At 54.5% G+C, this 15,948-nt stretch overlaps 4 protein-coding genes across 4 annotated transcripts; 1 reads left to right on the top strand and 3 right to left on the bottom strand.

Moving 5' to 3' along the window:
* Positions 1-325: 325 nt before the first annotated feature.
* L226DRAFT_523034 (uncharacterized protein) lies at positions 326-1,306 on the top strand (the record flags this gene model as incomplete). The annotated part of the gene is made up of 4 exons (XM_067678796.1): positions 326-586; positions 629-886; positions 935-1,099; positions 1,259-1,306. The coding sequence occupies 4 exons, from the start codon at positions 326-328 to the stop codon at positions 1,304-1,306; spliced, it is 732 nt and encodes a 243-aa protein (XP_067535916.1).
* A 2,663-nt stretch (positions 1,307-3,969) lies between these two features.
* L226DRAFT_545643 (uncharacterized protein) lies at positions 3,970-4,683 on the bottom strand (the record flags this gene model as incomplete). The annotated part of the gene is made up of 1 exon (XM_067682361.1): positions 3,970-4,683. One exon carries the CDS (start codon positions 4,681-4,683, stop codon positions 3,970-3,972), a length of 714 nt encoding a protein of 237 aa, XP_067535915.1.
* Positions 4,684-6,319: 1,636 nt separating this feature from the next.
* L226DRAFT_560384 (uncharacterized protein) lies at positions 6,320-10,646 on the bottom strand. The gene is made up of 20 exons (XM_067683361.1): positions 10,337-10,646; positions 10,023-10,286; positions 9,779-9,961; positions 9,611-9,719; positions 9,378-9,550; positions 9,215-9,324; positions 8,986-9,163; positions 8,705-8,931; positions 8,504-8,646; positions 8,388-8,444; positions 8,263-8,336; positions 8,151-8,212; positions 7,969-8,095; positions 7,758-7,913; positions 7,657-7,702; positions 7,550-7,606; positions 7,325-7,490; positions 7,229-7,267; positions 6,484-7,167; positions 6,320-6,405 (listed from the first exon to the last, which is right to left on the bottom strand). The coding sequence occupies exons 2-19, from the start codon at positions 10,206-10,208 to the stop codon at positions 6,513-6,515; spliced, it is 2,748 nt and encodes a 915-aa protein (XP_067535914.1). The 5' UTR covers positions 10,209-10,286; positions 10,337-10,646; the 3' UTR covers positions 6,320-6,405; positions 6,484-6,512.
* Positions 10,647-10,948: 302 nt separating this feature from the next.
* Positions 10,949-15,607, bottom strand: L226DRAFT_534905 (uncharacterized protein). The gene is made up of 19 exons (XM_067680775.1): positions 15,561-15,607; positions 14,985-15,492; positions 14,748-14,930; positions 14,574-14,682; positions 14,366-14,520; positions 14,189-14,298; positions 13,961-14,138; positions 13,663-13,889; positions 13,462-13,604; positions 13,346-13,402; positions 13,223-13,296; positions 13,114-13,175; positions 12,937-13,063; positions 12,724-12,879; positions 12,622-12,667; positions 12,509-12,562; positions 12,295-12,451; positions 12,198-12,236; positions 10,949-12,126 (listed from the first exon to the last, which is right to left on the bottom strand). The coding sequence occupies exons 2-19, from the start codon at positions 15,171-15,173 to the stop codon at positions 11,370-11,372; spliced, it is 2,823 nt and encodes a 940-aa protein (XP_067535913.1). The 5' UTR covers positions 15,174-15,492; positions 15,561-15,607; the 3' UTR covers positions 10,949-11,369.
* Positions 15,608-15,948: the final 341 nt, after the last annotated feature.

Raw genomic sequence — 15,948 nt, 5'->3', positions numbered from 1 at the left:
GTATCCGAATATCATACCCACAGGTATGGGTAATCCGTGGGAACATACCCGTAAGGATGCGGGTATGAGCTTTGGATTTTGAAAACCCGTGGGTACGGATAACGGGTACATCCGCGGGTCACTCGTGCTGGGCCCTATCTCGACGCGGCGTCCCCTCTCATGGTACGTCCCCTTCCCTCTGTGCGAGTGTGTGCGTCACATTAACGATGTGCTGTCGCAAATAGCTACGGTCAAGCAACCCATCGACATCGATGCGACCGACAGTGAGCGCCGTACTCCAAAGTCACGCCTACGTCCGTCTCCTCGATCATCCACCAAGCGCCGCATGCAAGACCGCGACAGCGACGGGGACGAAGACGGCGACGACGATGACGACAACAACAACAATGAGGACGCCGATTACCAGCAGGAGGAGGAGGAGGAGGAGGAGGAGGACGATGTTCTGGAGATCGATTATGATGAACACTCAAGCGACTATGAGTCCAACATCATAACCAAGGCTCGCCCTCCTCCTGCCAAGAAACAGAAGCGCAACAAAGGAGAGACCTGCCTGGCGTGCGCCCGTGCCGGTCAGGCCACTGAGTGTGTATGTGACCGCCGGGTCAAAAGCTGCCGCCCGTGTATCCAGGCCAAGCGCCCTTGCTCTTTCTTGAAAGGTGAATCGTCATACGTTCTGGTGATCGCAATCGTAGTAGTTAACCTTTCTCCAGAGGAACTAGCCACCCCCGACGACCACGCTCTGCCCGCCTTTGTGCGCAAGCTCAACGACAACTTTGCCCTTGTCATAGAGTACCTAGAGCGCATCCAAGACATCTATGATTCCCTGGACACCCGTCTTTGCCAAGCGGAGGATCTGCTCCACGCGCAGGTCTCCGCCCCTTCTGAGGTCCGCTCACAGACGTCGTCTGCCCCTGATCAGCTGCCACCGTCCTAGCCTCGCCCTCGTGCTCTGGCGACGCTCGGGTGCGGCGCGAAGAATTTTTACGGCCCCGCTGTCTTCTTCGCGAACGCCACCGATATGCCAACGTACTCCGGCGTCGCCGACCAGCAAAGGACGCCCGGTCCCGTCCCAAAGCCTATCCCCGCTGTCGTCATCGTGGTTTGCAACTGTCGAGGACCTCTCAATCCGCATACCATCCACCCGATCCAACCGCTCTTTTCACTAAGGATCGCAATGTTCCATCGGCGTCTCCGTCGGTGATCATCATACATATAACCCATCATGGCTCAATTTGCACGGATAATGTATTATACCTAGAACGCGTTCCCCGCCCAAATGTGTACGAACGTTTCCGTTCCAACGTAAAGTGCTCAAACCCACACGTGCCACCGGATCGATACCCGACAGTAAAACGGACACAGTGCGCCGTCCTGGAGAGAACATAGGACGTGCTGTACGGGGAGAAATGCTGGAAGACTCCCCAGCACCTGCTTGGGTCTCATGAGGTGACAAACGCATCCGATCCTGTGTCTGTTAGATCACATGTCCGCTGTGATCTGCACCACCGCCTTACGCATTGTCTCGCTCGTAGCTCGAAATCCTCATCTCCCTATCCGTAATTTGTCAATAGACAATATTGCTTCTTTTCTTCGCATGGCCAACGCATGTGCGGCGCAACATGGACATCACGCTATACAACACAGATGATGACTCACACGAAAGGAGGCATTTCAGGACGTGTGTGGGCGACTTGTCCTGGCCGCCTCAACCACCGCGATCCAATGTGCCGCTTCTGCGGCTCGAGCGTGGAACAGGAGAGACCCATTCCTTTGTTTGTGACTCGTACATGAACAACGACTAGGAGACGACGCACGCGGTTCAATACGACTGGCATTCATCTCCACGAAATCAACGACGGGGACCTTGTCCGCGCCGTTCTCGGCCTCCCAACCACCATCTCAACTCAGCTGGTGGCATCAATGAAAATGCCCGCATACGTGGTCGAGGCCTCTTTCATGGCACCGTTCACAAAGCAGTCAACCTCGACGGGACAGTACGCATACGCACTACGCAGATCGATTGATCCCTTGGGACACTGACCGGAGGCAAATAGTGGCAGCAAGCCGTGCAGTGAAACCCGGATGGAGATTGGCTGTTACCACCGGGCTAGATATCGTGAGGACGCGTGGATAATCCTTTGTCGGTCTCCTTGTTACCGGAACCCAACCCGTTCAGGTTCAGGATCGCAACGGCGAGACCGGCATTGCTAAGCATCCAGAACGCAACAAGACGCGTGCCCAATGTCTCATTCCCGTCGGCCATGGTCGGCTTTCCGATCTCGTCCTTTGTCTGGAGCTTCGTGAGGGCACGCGCGGCGGTGTCCTTGAACGCCGGGTCCAGGTCCTCCGTGTTCCGTGTGCTGTCCTTGACGAAGGCAGGATCGGCGTCCTTGGTCTTCTTGGACCATACCGACGATAGCCCGTCCGCCTTGTGCGAACCCTTCGTACCCCAAGAAACATGGTGGAGGTTGCAGAAGGCGTATACGTTCAGGACGTTCGTGAACGAGGGAGCCAAATATAAGTACTGGATCATGTTAAACCCAAGGTGCCAAGGGTCACGCTGCATCACATGTTAGACGACTGCACATTAGCTCTGCAATGCAAGGGATGAAACTTACGTAGAGGAGACAAGCAGCCAACCAGATATCGAAGGTCGGCATCATAGCAGCAATCAGCGCACCAATACGCGGCTTGAAGATCTTCCGAAGGATCTCAGATGTCGAAGCTCCCTTCAATTCGTTGGGAATATTCTGAACGCAGGAATTGGTGTGAGGATAGCAAGAGAATAGATATGTGAAGGGATCCCACCTTAAACGCGACGACTGTCAACCAGAATGACCAGACCGGCAAGTATACAGCAAGAATGCCCTATACCGTGCGAGAAAACAGTGAGAAACACGAAACATACAATTCTTAGTGCATTCCGAACTCACCAAAGCCTAATGTTGTACATTGTACGATCATTCTTGAGTCGGTTACCTAGCGGCAAGACCAACTGCACCGCCAAAAAACCAAGGTAAATCCACTTGAGAACGAGATTGACCCAGTGCGTCTAGAGGGCTGTCAGTGGTACCATCCAACCACGACAGACGTGTTATGAGACTTACCGCAGTTACGCCACCGAATATGACGATACCTTGATCGGGAAGCAGGTCGATGACGATGCTGAAAGTAAACTAGATGTTTGCCAGGGCGAACCAAGGGAAGACCAGTGAGAAGATGGTGTTCCGATCTCTCCTCTGCAGCCCGCCACTTGTGTGGAGAAGGAACATTTGACTGCCTTAGTGGCTGTAGAAGACCAAGCGTGCCGGCGTGACAGGCATGATACAGGAATTTCAGAAGTACGATACGATCAGCATACGCAATTAAAGGAGTCATTCAAGCAACGTACAGCTAAGTTGTCAAGTTATGACTCATTCCCTTGCAGGCTAGCTGACAGGGAGAATGCGAGTGCAAGCGCGAATGAACATAACGAGAACGATAGCAAGACGAGGACATTAAGCATGGATCGCGGCAAGTAAAATGGTAGTAAAAAAGTCACCGTTACAGACTCGAACCTACGCAAGCGATCTCCAACACGTGAATGCACGACCTTCCACGATTAGGCTTAAAGTATAAATAGACGTTTGCCGCCAATGACGTCGTCCATTAGAATTTCCTTACCAACTCGTTGGTTATCTGACGCATTCAATGCTGGCCAATTGCGATCGGTCGTGCAGGGTACAGAGATATACAGTCAATAGCATTCAAGTTCCAGAGGATGTAGTAGGAAATCGATACAGCTCGGTATAACAGTCGCGAACATTCATCAATACATTTCGGGATCGTAATCTAGGAAGATAACGGACGGACTCGGAATGAGTCCGTGTACGAACCAGGGCCTACACGACTGCACGTTAACTCTAGTTGTAATAGGGACCGAACAACATACCTGTCGGATGCAAGGGTATAAACGAGAGCAGCAGACTCTCAAGCCGCCAGGGTATGTAGCAACCATACTGCACCGTGCGGGAGTCCCCTAGACGGGATACCCCCCTCGACAAGCAAGATGCCTAGGAAAGCACGGCGGTCACAGAGGAAGTCGATGCGCTTGATGCGCTTGGCCTTCTCCCAATCCCGTTTGCAGGGATCGACCACACGACGGTAGCGACCGATGTACGTGGCGGTGACCCGTCGTTGACGAGGTGCATCGAGCACGCCAAGCTCGGCGCTTGTCACGCCGAGGTGGAGCGTATGGTAGAGGGTGTGCAGGACATCGCCGACGGTCACGTAGGGCGCAGTCCAGGTTGCGCTCGGGGTCGGCGTGACGGTGATCGTCCAGGGGAGGTGGGTGCAGATGATGGTGACACACTGCATTGCAGGGTTCGTCGCCGGCTGGCAGACCACCGTGTCCACGAGCTGAGGGGGATAGCGAGCGAGATGCACGCGTGAAGCCTCCGCCGGAAGCGACATGTCCCAGTCAAGCGGAGCGTCGCCGTTAGTTGCGGCGAGCAGCGGGTGCAATATGATTTGTGCAGGCGGTGTTCCAAGGTATGGTCCGGGCAGCGAAACAGCGACCCCTGCTCGCATCGGTCGTCGTGGTCTGCGCGGTGTATGCCCTGTGGGAGTTGGATGGGTTGAGCCAGAGCGGGACTCAGAGGGCGGGGCGGTCTCGTCGGCAAAGTGGACGCGCCTGCCAGGCATGTCGTCGAGAGGAAAGTGGTGCAGCCGCAGGGTACTGAGCGGGTTGTTTTATACCTTAGCGGTGGCTAATTTAGGTGCTCACCGTAGCTTTGAATGCTCACCGTAGCTTTGAATACTCACCGTAGCTTCGAATGCTACGCCGTAGCTCGAGAGCACAAGTACACATTGCTGTATTGCTAGAGGGCTACGGCCTTCCCTCGAGGTGTGTCGATGCCGTATGAACCCATAGCCGAATTGTCTTCGAGGCCAAGACTGCACGTGTTGGGTCGTTGAGAATTGTAGCACACCCTTACGAGTGCGATCGTGAACGCCTCGTTGGTTTCATGCTTCGTATTTGATAGCGACTGCAAAGGTCACCGTGAGCATCAACCGCAATCATGCAATAAACATACCGGGTTTGAAGCACAGAACTGCGACTGGCACAGATACGGTTCAGGACGCAGGCGGTGTCCACTTCTACGACACTACGACAAACCACTATCGAAATCCGTGATCGAATAACTCTGATTGACAACACGGGTCGATAGAGGGCTCCCGATCCGCGGAAGGTGCTTGATCATAAGGCGCCCTCCAACCCCGTGACCATCGCTTCTCCGCCTGCACCCACCATGCTCACCACTACTGCAGCTTTCTGAAGCGCCTCAAAAATCCGTTCCTCTCCAGGCGGAGTCCCAATCACACGTCCGTAACAATTCAGCATCCACGTCAAACAGACAATGCTCGATGTTAAACTTTTCGAAGGTGCACTGGAGAACATCCGCGCCTCATGCTGCGCAAGTCGGAGTACATCCGCGACGACGTCACCCACGAAAATAATGTGCCGACCACGACAACGGTCCTCAAGAGGCGGCCGAATCTTGTCCTAGCCAGCGCCTTCCTCCGCATCAGACCTACAACGGTACCAAGCGCAGACGAACGTGGCGACTTCCTCGTCCTTCTCCCGCATAGTCCCCATACACACGACAGGCCTATATTGTCATGGCACGTTACTGCAACCTCCTCTGCTGCTGCATTGATGCGATCTTCAGGCATCTCTTGGCCATCACCACCACAAGTGTGTCGTTGTTAAAGGAGCTCGAAGCCGCACATGCTATGGAGGCCCGCCCCGTGAGAATGTGCAGATTAACGCGAGCGGTCCCGAACATTGCAAGGCAACATGAAAAGTCGTACCGGCCACTCAACAACGAACGGGCAATGGTGGCGGCACACTATCCTTGCAGCGCACACACGATAGGCACATAAGCATCAACTACATGATACCTGCTCACCGCACAACCGCATGTTGCGCTGGAGACGGATGCTCTGACTACGCGATACAGAAGTGTACAAAAGATGTATCACGCGTTCCATGCTTGTGGAATAGTTAATGCAAAGGAGGAGAGAACATGCCGATACGCTAGGCTTCACGAACTCTTCAGAACACCCGTCGTCATCGAGTATCTCACTGAACTTCACGTACCGAAGCTTCCGCACGCCCCGCAGAAGAGACCACCGGAGAGGGCGGTTGTGTCCCAAACCATGCCCACGTGACCGACCGCTCGCCATCCCCGTGATGGGAACAAGATCCCCGCCCCGGCGACCTGAAACGTGTTTCACCGACCCAATGCGGTAGTTTTCCCACCCCAAAATGATTCGACTTTATGCTAAGGGAGACCTGACCACTTCTCGTGGCCAGGAACATCTCTGTCACAACCGTGGTAGTCCTGCAATGCTCAACTTGTTCTGTCGTCCGGTGGGTACCATGGGAGTGGACAGTAGTTAAAACAATGAACGCGAGTCCAAGAAAAGTACGGTGCATACGTATGTGGGACTAAATTCGAAGCGTCTTCCTAGTTCCCGTATAGGGGCGGGGGATCCAGTCTTTCCTCCCGGATGCCCTGCATCACCCTCCTCAGGTTCTCCACCTCCGTCCTCAGGCCCAGCAGGTCCGTCGTCGAGACAGTGTTCGCATCCAACCCTCCACTGCTCGCCTCGGACCCCGAGGATATCATCTCACTGCTCGGCGCCACCGGCGTGGTTGGATTGGTGGTCCCAGACGGAGATTGCGGGTAACGCTGTTCCATCTCGCGCGCACGCTCACGAGCTTTGGAGCTGACGGGATAGGGAGATGTGTACGGTGCGTCTGTAGGGGAGGTGCGTGTCGCCGCGTCCGCCCGCCCTGTATTCGTATCAGTGTATCGGTTTGGTTGGTACTCCTGCTCGTAGGCCGCTTCGTATTGATATGGGTGTGGATGTTCCAAGAGGTCCTCCTTGTAGTGATAATTGGAAGCGGAGGCTTGCTGCCGCCTTCTACGCCAGAAGAAGATACCGACTCCTGCCAAAATCCCAAGGAAGGCGGCCCCTCCGACTACACCGCCCACAATCGCGCCGACGTTTGTTCGGCCATTGCTTCCATTGCTTCCGTTGTTTCCGATAGGAACCCCGCCACTAGGAGAGGGATTCAGAGGTGAACCCCCGTCAGCCGTGATGGTGGTATTCGGCATGCTGTGTGTTGGGATCAGTCACGAATCTTGAGTATAGTGCATAACAGCATGTTTCAGCTCACGTCAAGGCTAGCGGGGCAAACATGGCACCAAGGGCTGAGCTGAGGACCGAGAGTTATCAAATCAGTTTAGGCAAAACACACGGAATTGAGACTTACCCAGCATTACCACCACGGCTGCTTGAGATGGCCCCTGTGGCATCATTGTATACGTCGGGGAATTGACCCGATGTCTTGTTGAAGGAGGCCCTATCCCAGGCGTATTGTACCAACTGGTTGCGTACTCCATCATCCGTGACGGTGGCGGCAGTGAACAGCGTCCATGCTGAGGCGGGAGGGTATCAGTGAGTCAGTGTGAGTACAATCGGGCGGGTTGACGCATACCGGAGCTTGCCGTGTTGCCCAGGACTTTGTCGATATAGAGACCGAGCGGAGAGGCATCTAGGTGACGTTAGCTCATCGTACATGCGAGTAATGAATGGGATTCATACCGGTTTGCAGCAGACTGTTGTAGTACTGGGTCTGCTTGGCAAGAATCTATGACGGACGGCAGGTGAGATGAGGGAACATGCTCAACGACTCGCGGACTTACATCCTGGGGTACCAAGGCCGTATCGAGCAGCAAGTCCGCGTAAATATTGTAGAGCATCGCTGCTGATGATTGGTCTCCATACTGGCCCAGGAGGTGTTGTTGATCACTGGATTCTGCAAGGGAAAGCCATGAGCCCGCGAGGGCGGTCGCTCGACTCTTGTGGAGCGTATTGAGTTCAAGTCCCGCAGAGAAGGAAACTTGACATGCGTACATCGTACTGCTGTGCGTCAGAGTCGTGCTGCGTGGCACGACTAATCTCTGCCATGGCTTTCACACCGATAATACCCTTGATTGCAAGGTTAGTCATGTTGGGATTGGTCAGGCCGTCTGCAGAGTCCCTGGGATTGTATGATGAGTATGCCACAATATCTTGCCCTAGACACTACTACGCACTGATTGAGGGGTGTCAGGGTGTTGTTGACGAGATAGTCTGCCCAACGTTTCGCTGTGTCGTACTGCGACATCGTGAGTTTATGCATCTGTCTCACCACTGCGAACCACGTACATGCGTACTCAGCAATGACCCGTCACCGGATACCCTTGCATGGGCATACATCATGATCAGCATGTTTCCAGACTCTGCAGGATCCAATAAGTACCGTCTCCCCCATGATATACCATATCGCTTACGTTCGATACCTTGCTGATGGGCTCCACGAGTGCCAGTAGCGTTAGGATAATTTCCACCTGTCGCGCATTCACTGCCTCAGTAACGTCGTCGAGGAAAGGTAGGTTCCGTCGCTCACCTATGTCCTGCGCGGCATAGGGCTGCCCGGATAGATTGTCCTGTGATTCTAGTAGAGGTGCCAGCAACGCTCCTCCGAGGGAGGCATTGAGGTACAGGTATGTCGGAAACGCAGCGAACATAGTTTCCACCGGATTGACTCGCCTGCGCAGCTACTGTCAGAGCCAGTCCAGTATAAGGTAGTCATGGGGATGGCACACACGTGGACGATCCCGTATCCCTCATGAAGGCCTTGACGTCCGTAGTCTGCCCATTGCTGCCGGACCCTCCAAGAACTGTGATGTCTAGCGCAGCCATGACCTGCCGAGTCACCAGAGAGATGAGATCGACATATTGTGGGGAGACCTTCGCAGCGTCGCCCATGACCTTCTCGTCAAACGCAACGGCTCGGTCATGTGCGGCAGGATAGTCGACCACAAATGCGTCAATCTGAAGACATGATGGTCAGGAGTGTAAGCGCATTGTCTGCATATTAGGTCTCACCAAAGCGCTGATGTCTGAGTACCGCGTTGTCCAGTATGGACGGCGAACCTCGGTTGCGCCAGAAGACGTGGTATACGGTACAACAGGATCCCGGACGTAACCAATCGCCCATGTCACCGGAGATGAGGTGGACTGGATGTTGCCGAGGTCCATGGCGATGGCGAACACATACCAAGGCCTTTTCCCTTGCATGAGTCGACACCAGGAGTCCGGAGCTGAGCGTACTCACTTTCCCATGGGCCCAAACGCAGCTACTTGGGTATTTGTCATATTGCCAGAATTGAGGAATTGATGTCTACAATTGACGTCGGTGTCGATCTCCCACGTGAGGCTGGGGCTCTACAGATAGAATATTTTAATGCCAGGATCAAATCACGAGGGTGAGATCCTACCAATGCCATGGCATAATACCCTCGTCCGTCTTGTGCTTGATTCGACACCTCGGTGTATTGGCGTAGAGTGACCGGTTCGGTCTCGTGGTAGAGTGCTTGAGCGGTACGGTTGCTCTGCCAGCTAACTGGATCGCCACCGTTACCTCCACTAGGTCTGATCCCGGTGACCAATTCTGGTAGAGAGATGGAAATCAAGGAACGACGCTTGCTATGAAGCATGAAATGTCATTTACCGGAACTGATGTCGGAGTACACCTGCACGTCGTGGGCAGCTCCATCAAGAGACTGGGCTTCGACGGAGACATAAGAGAATGGAATGGACTGGTTGACCCAGTCCGATGGCTACAACATTGGACTGTAAGAAAGCAGATAGACAGAGACGACACGAACAGTAACCTCACCTCGATCGGAGACAGAAAAGTGACAGTGACATTCATGGGACCTGCCTGCATGACGAAGATAGAACGCGTTGGTGTTATCTGGGTACTGACGACGGTCGCTGTATTGTTCCAGATTTGGTCGCTCCCCATCCACGAGTATGTGACCCCGTCGACTCTCATCCGGCCTGCCCAGCCTATGATAGCCTGCCCCGAATAGTTCAGACTGATGCAATCCCGGGTAATATGCAAGTCCAAGGAGACTCACCCCACTCCAAAAGTTGGGCCAGGAGCTGGACAGAGGTGCCGCACCTAGATGGCTGTCATACCATACGCTGAAATGTGGGGAACGAACTGCTAGAGGAATTGAGGCAGGGAAAAAGGATTGCTGAGCGTCCGCGACAGCACACAGAAGCAAAGCAAGCAGGAAAATCCAGCCGAGCATCGAAGTCATAACATAGGCCTGAAGGGAGGATGCGTCCTACGAACGACTGTGAAGCGGGACAGTGCAGGGGAGGGTGGGAGACGAGATCTGAGGAAAGCGTGAGCATTGGGGCACTGCCGAAGAAGCCACTCACAAACCTTACACTCAGATCATAGACTACGCGTGATTCCGCGCCAGGGATAATGGCTATGCCTCGTCGGAGATGTGTCCAGGCGGCGGCAGAAGGGTGGTCCAAGTGGAGAAGGTCCGTTGCACTGGAAGGATGGACAAGCAGAGTTCGCGCGGGAAGAACGTGATATAGACTCCTCCTGCGACAGCTACGTGGTTGGAAACATACGTGTAGCTGTCACTAGTAGCTGTTCGTCGCCGGGCCACACGCGCGCAGCCGCCTTCGTGCCAGAACGCTGTCGCAGCAAGACGGACGAGGTCCAGACTCGAATTCATATCAACAACAGGCCTAAGCATAGCATGCGTTGGTGAGTTCGGATGTTCTGGCTTCCGAGATGAGGAAGACGGAAGACGCACAGGTGACAGATGTCGGAAGCTCGACATCTGTTTCGGACTCCCAAAAACTGTTATTCGGCGGACCACATGGGCGGTCGCCCGAAAGACATTGTATTATGAATACATGTCCCTGTCCGCGCGAGACCGTCGAGTGGCAAGTCCGTTAGAGTTGTCGCCGGACGTCAATGGAGGCGCGAAGCAAACTTTATGGAACCCGGCGCTTACTGGAGCACTTAAGTACTCTGCGCGCGGAAGATATTCAAATTGACGATTCACGACGCCGAATATCGATGTTACTATAAAGTGTGTCAGAAAAGTCAGTCCGGAACCTGCTTGCAGGACCGCGGGCCGCCTCCTGAACCAACACAGGAAACGAGTGTAGTACTACGTACTTAGTCCTTCCTCAAGTGGAGAAAGTCTATACTATACAATGCGACATAGCACGCGCCGGAGCCTAAAAAGGGGAACTGAATAAGTGCAAGCACTGTACGTATCATGTAGCTATCCACACTCAAAAATAACTGAAGATGTACGAGGGGCGCAGGTGGGTATTCGTGCGGAGCAACGAACAGGATGGATGACAGATGGAACTAGTGATGGCTGTGTGATGAACTCCCTCTCGCCGCCGTAAGTATATATGTACTTGGGTATGCAGAAGGCCGAGGACTAGCCCTGGTACTCTGGCGGTGGCTCGAATCGATCCGCCCGGATCTCCTGCATGACTCTCCTCAAGTTCTCCACCTCCGCCCTCAGACTCACTACCTCAGTCGGCGATATCGAGGACCCCACTCCCGACCGCGATCCAGAGCTGGGCGACAGCGGATCTGTGCTCGACGCCGTCGGTGCTGCTGAGCCGGTCGCAGACGATGCCGACATGGAAGAAGTGTATTGGTGCTGAGGCCGGTTGAGTGCCGCCTCGCGCGCTTTCGATATCCCGGCTTGTGACAATGGTTGTGGCGTTGGAGAGTCATACGCCAACTGCGCGTATCCGGAATTCGTGCTTGGCGAGCTTGGCGAGCGCGGGGCTGCGGGAATGGAGGGCGTCCCCAGCCCTGCGACGCCGGGATCGGTGTACTGGCTTTGTCCGGCGAAGTCGGAGCCTGAGGGACGTCCTGCCAGCGGAACTGTGCTGTCATACGGGAACGGCACTGCATCCTGGTTGGGAGGGTAGCTGTATGGAGACAGTGATGGTCGGTGGATTTCGTCCACGAACTCGACCTTCTCGGCATAATCATCGTGGGGGTTGCGCCTTCTCCGCCAGAGGAAGAACCCGAGTATCCCAAGTCCGACCACGGCAATACCGCCGACGACGCCTCCTACGATGGCACCGATGTTGGACTTCTTCCCATCTCCCGATTTCGAGTTGCTGCCGGAACCACTAGATGTTGCGTCTGCAGGAACAACGATGGTCGTGTTCGGGACGCTGTCGTAATGAGACAAGTTCAGTCATCATGGCAATGTGGCACCGTCGTTAGGGCTAAGGGCGGAACGTACGTCAGAGCCAAATGCGAGAACATGGCACCAATGGCAGGGCTGGAGACCGTCATCTGTCAGCCATCCCTCCCGAATCGAACGATGATGGCCGGCTCACCTCGGCGCGCCGCTCAGGATAGCACCTGTTGCACCATTGTACTGATCCGGGAAGGCACCCAGGGTTGTGTTCGAGGATATCCTAGACCACACGCCTTGGATGAGCTGGTTGCGCACACCATCGTCGGTTACGGTGGCTGCGGTGAGCAAACTCCAAGCTAATAGCAAGTCCGTGCGTGAGTTTTTGCAGATCCTGAGAGTCCCCAGTCACGTACCAGCGCTACTTTGTTGGCCGGCGCTGCTATCGATGGGAAGACCGAACACAGGAGCTACGGCAGTGTCAGCTCAGCTCAGCTCAAGTTCAATGGAGAAGATATCTCGCGCCTACCTGTGGTGAGGAGACTCCCATAAAACTGAGTCTGGCCCTCGATAATCTAGCCGCGATTATCAGTGAGTAGGGTTTCACCATGAAGGATGTCTCCACACTCACAGACTGAGGGATTAGGTTCGTTCCGAGGAGAAGATCAGCGTAGATGTTGTAGAGCAGTGCCCACGACTGCTGATCGCCATATACTCCGAGGAGGTGCTGCTGGCTACTGGATTCTGCCAAAGACAGCCATGAGCCGATGAGTGCGCTAGCATGGCTCTGCAGAAGTACGTCAGTCTCTGTGATACATGAAGCTAGCAAGCGGGATAGACGTACATCGTACTCTTGTGCATCGGAGTCCTTTCCGACCGCCCGACTGATCTCCGCCATAGCCTTCACGCTAATGATGCCCTTGAGAGCGAGGTTGGTCATGTTTGCCTTGGTCTCACCATCCGCCGAAGCCCTATCGGAAAAGGGTCAGATAGTGCACATCCGACGAGATGATTGGCATACTGGTCGTCGAATGTCAGGGTATTGCTGACTAGGTAGTCTGCCCAGCGTTTCGTGAGGTTGTACTGTGAACAGGTCAGGACTAAGATGTAGTGATTGAGGCCGAGCGTACGTGTTGAGCCAGCAGCGTTCCGTCACCAGACACGCGTGCATGGGCGTACATCATGATGAGCATATTTCCAGTCTCTGCATGGTCATGAGTATCTAGCGCATACAATCCAATCTATGCACTTACGCTCAATGCCCTTCGAGTGAGTACCGGGGGTTAGAATCGCCAGCGGATAGCCAGTGCCTGAAGTCGTCCGCTATACGTTAATAATTCGCCTCGTGCTGCGTCTAGTGGTAACGCACCAAGATCTTGAGCTGCATACTGTTGTCCAGTAAGACCATCCTGAGACTCGAGGAGAGGGGCGAGTAACGAGCCGCCGAAGGAAGCGTTCAAGTATAGGTAGGTCGGGAAAGCCGCGTATAACCGCTCCACAGGATTCACGCGCCTATTCGTACAAAGTATGAGAGGAAGAAAGGATTGCGATTGTCAGGAACGATACTCACAATGACGTCCCGACGTCCTTCATGAAGATCTTGACATCAGATGCGTCCACATTGCCCTTATCGTCCGAAAGGACAGTGATATCCAGTGCTCCAAAGGTTTGTCGCGCCCCGAGGGAGGCCAGGTCCACATATTCGCTCGAGATCTTCGCAGCGTCGCCTATGATCTTCTGGTCAAGGGCAACGGCGCGGTCGTGTGCGGCCGAGAAATCCGTCGTGAACGCATCAATCTATCAGGGTCACGGTCACCCGTCAGCGCTCAGCTCTGGAGTATATGTAGTGAGCACGGATCCCCGCTTACAGCAGAACTGATATCAGAGTACTTGGAGAAGAAGTACGGTCGCCTGTTCTGGGTCTCACCAGAGCCCGTCGTGTACTGCACGCTTGGATCGCGAACGTAACCCGCACACCATGTCACCGGGTCCGAGGTGGATGTGATGGTGCCGAGGTCCACTGCGAGCGCGAACACGAAGAACGGGCTGGGGACGCGCATGAGTGTACGTCAGTGAAATAATGAACCAGAACACACCTGTTGATCGGACCGAACGCGTTGCTCTCAATGTTGGCTAACGAACCCTGGCTTGCAAAGAGGTTACGGGTACTGGTATCCGTGTCGATCTGCCAAGTCAGACCCGTTCGCTACAGTAGTCAGAGATTCTAGGTAAGACCGACGTGTCTAGCACTCCTTCCGATCTATCTGGCTCACCGATGCCATCGCGTAGTATGCCTTGCCATCCTGCGCTTGGTTGGCGATCTCGACATTCGGGGTGGGCGTCTGGAGCTCGAGCTCATGGAAAATGGAACTGCCAGTCTGTGTGTTCCTCCACGAGATGGGACTGCTCCTGTTTCCAGAGAGCCATTCTATCGAGCCCGGCATTCAGCTAGGGACAGCGAAGCACTCGTTTCCTACTCACCTCCGCTGATGTCTGAGTACACTTGCACCGAGTGCGATGCGCCGTCTAACGATGCTGCTTCGATGGAAAGGTACGAGAAGGGGAACGATTGCTTGACCCAGTCTTCTGGCTGCCAGAAAGTAGAAGTTGGTATGTTAACACGTGTTTAACGCGTCCCGGAGACTCGGTGCATACCTCAATGGGGGATAGGAAAGTGACCGTGAGGTTCATTGGGCCTGCTTGCATAACGAAAATGGACCGCGTCGGAGTGATTTCAATGTCCGTTACGGTCGCGGTGCCGTTGCCAATGCCGTCTTGCCCCATCCAACTAAAGGTCGTCCCATCCACTCGAATCTTCCCCGCCCATCCCATGATCGACTACACTCGCAATGTTTGGGACGTGCCTCGTAAAGATAAAATAGCGAGACTCACCTGCTGTCCCCAGAAGTGCGGCCATGAATTCGAGAGTGGTCCGGAGGTATTCGTGCTGATTAGCCAGACGTTATGATAGGGAGAGCGGACAGACAGAGGTATGCTGGCCGGAAAGAAAGTGCGCTGTGCCCGAACCAGCGTGGACAATACCGAGACCAAGAGGAGAAACCACAGTGTAGAGGGCAACATCATGAGCACGATGTGAGGGAAGGCATGCAGCCCAAGGCGGCGAGGAGAAGGGAGGGCAGAAGGGGAAAAGAGTCAAACAGTCAGCCTTGGGGAAGAAAGTGTAAGCGAAAGGCAGGGGGGACAGAGAGGGTGCCCGGCCTGAGACTAGCTGCGATCTCATTCTGGATCGGCAGATCTTGAGGTCCCACCTTGGAAGAGACTTGATGGACTCCGTTGGTTCATACGCGGCACGTAGTACGTAGTAACAGTTGATGGGTTCTTCGACACCTAGCTAGTTCATCATATCCCTCGTACGCTGTCCTTTCTGCAACATACAGTACTGCACAATGGTCAGCTATCGCAGTCACCCTCAGGCTCGGACAAGTATCAGCCTGGGAGAGTACTCACTGACATGGACGCATCATTTGATGGTCTGCCTCAAAAGGTATCAGGTGAGAGACTGGCGAGCACAGCATGATCATCACGCAAGCTGTACACGATGGTGGCGCAGTTCCCGCCGGCTGATCGTGATTGACAAAGTTCGCCAACAAGCAGGCAATTTTGGACGGTCGGCCTCCGTCGCACCTCCGACCGGACGTCGATCCTGATGTCAGAGGTAGAGTGAACCTGAATTCACAGCGTATGAAAAGCGGGACGGGGTGAGCGCCTCAGACTCGCAGACTCAAAGCATACGCACGCGGACCGTATGACCTCGTAGACTGCAAGAAATGTATGCCTAATTCTGCAAGTGATACAAACCACCTCGTGCAAGGCAATCATGCTGACCAAGCCTCCG

The sequence above is a fragment of the Lentinus tigrinus genome, assembly GCF_003813185.1.
Source record: "Lentinus tigrinus ALCF2SS1-7 unplaced genomic scaffold L226scaffold_11, whole genome shotgun sequence".
In the NCBI taxonomy this organism is placed as follows: Eukaryota; Fungi; Basidiomycota; class Agaricomycetes; order Polyporales; family Polyporaceae; genus Lentinus; species Lentinus tigrinus.
This window is presented reverse-complemented; position numbering and strand designations above follow the sequence as displayed.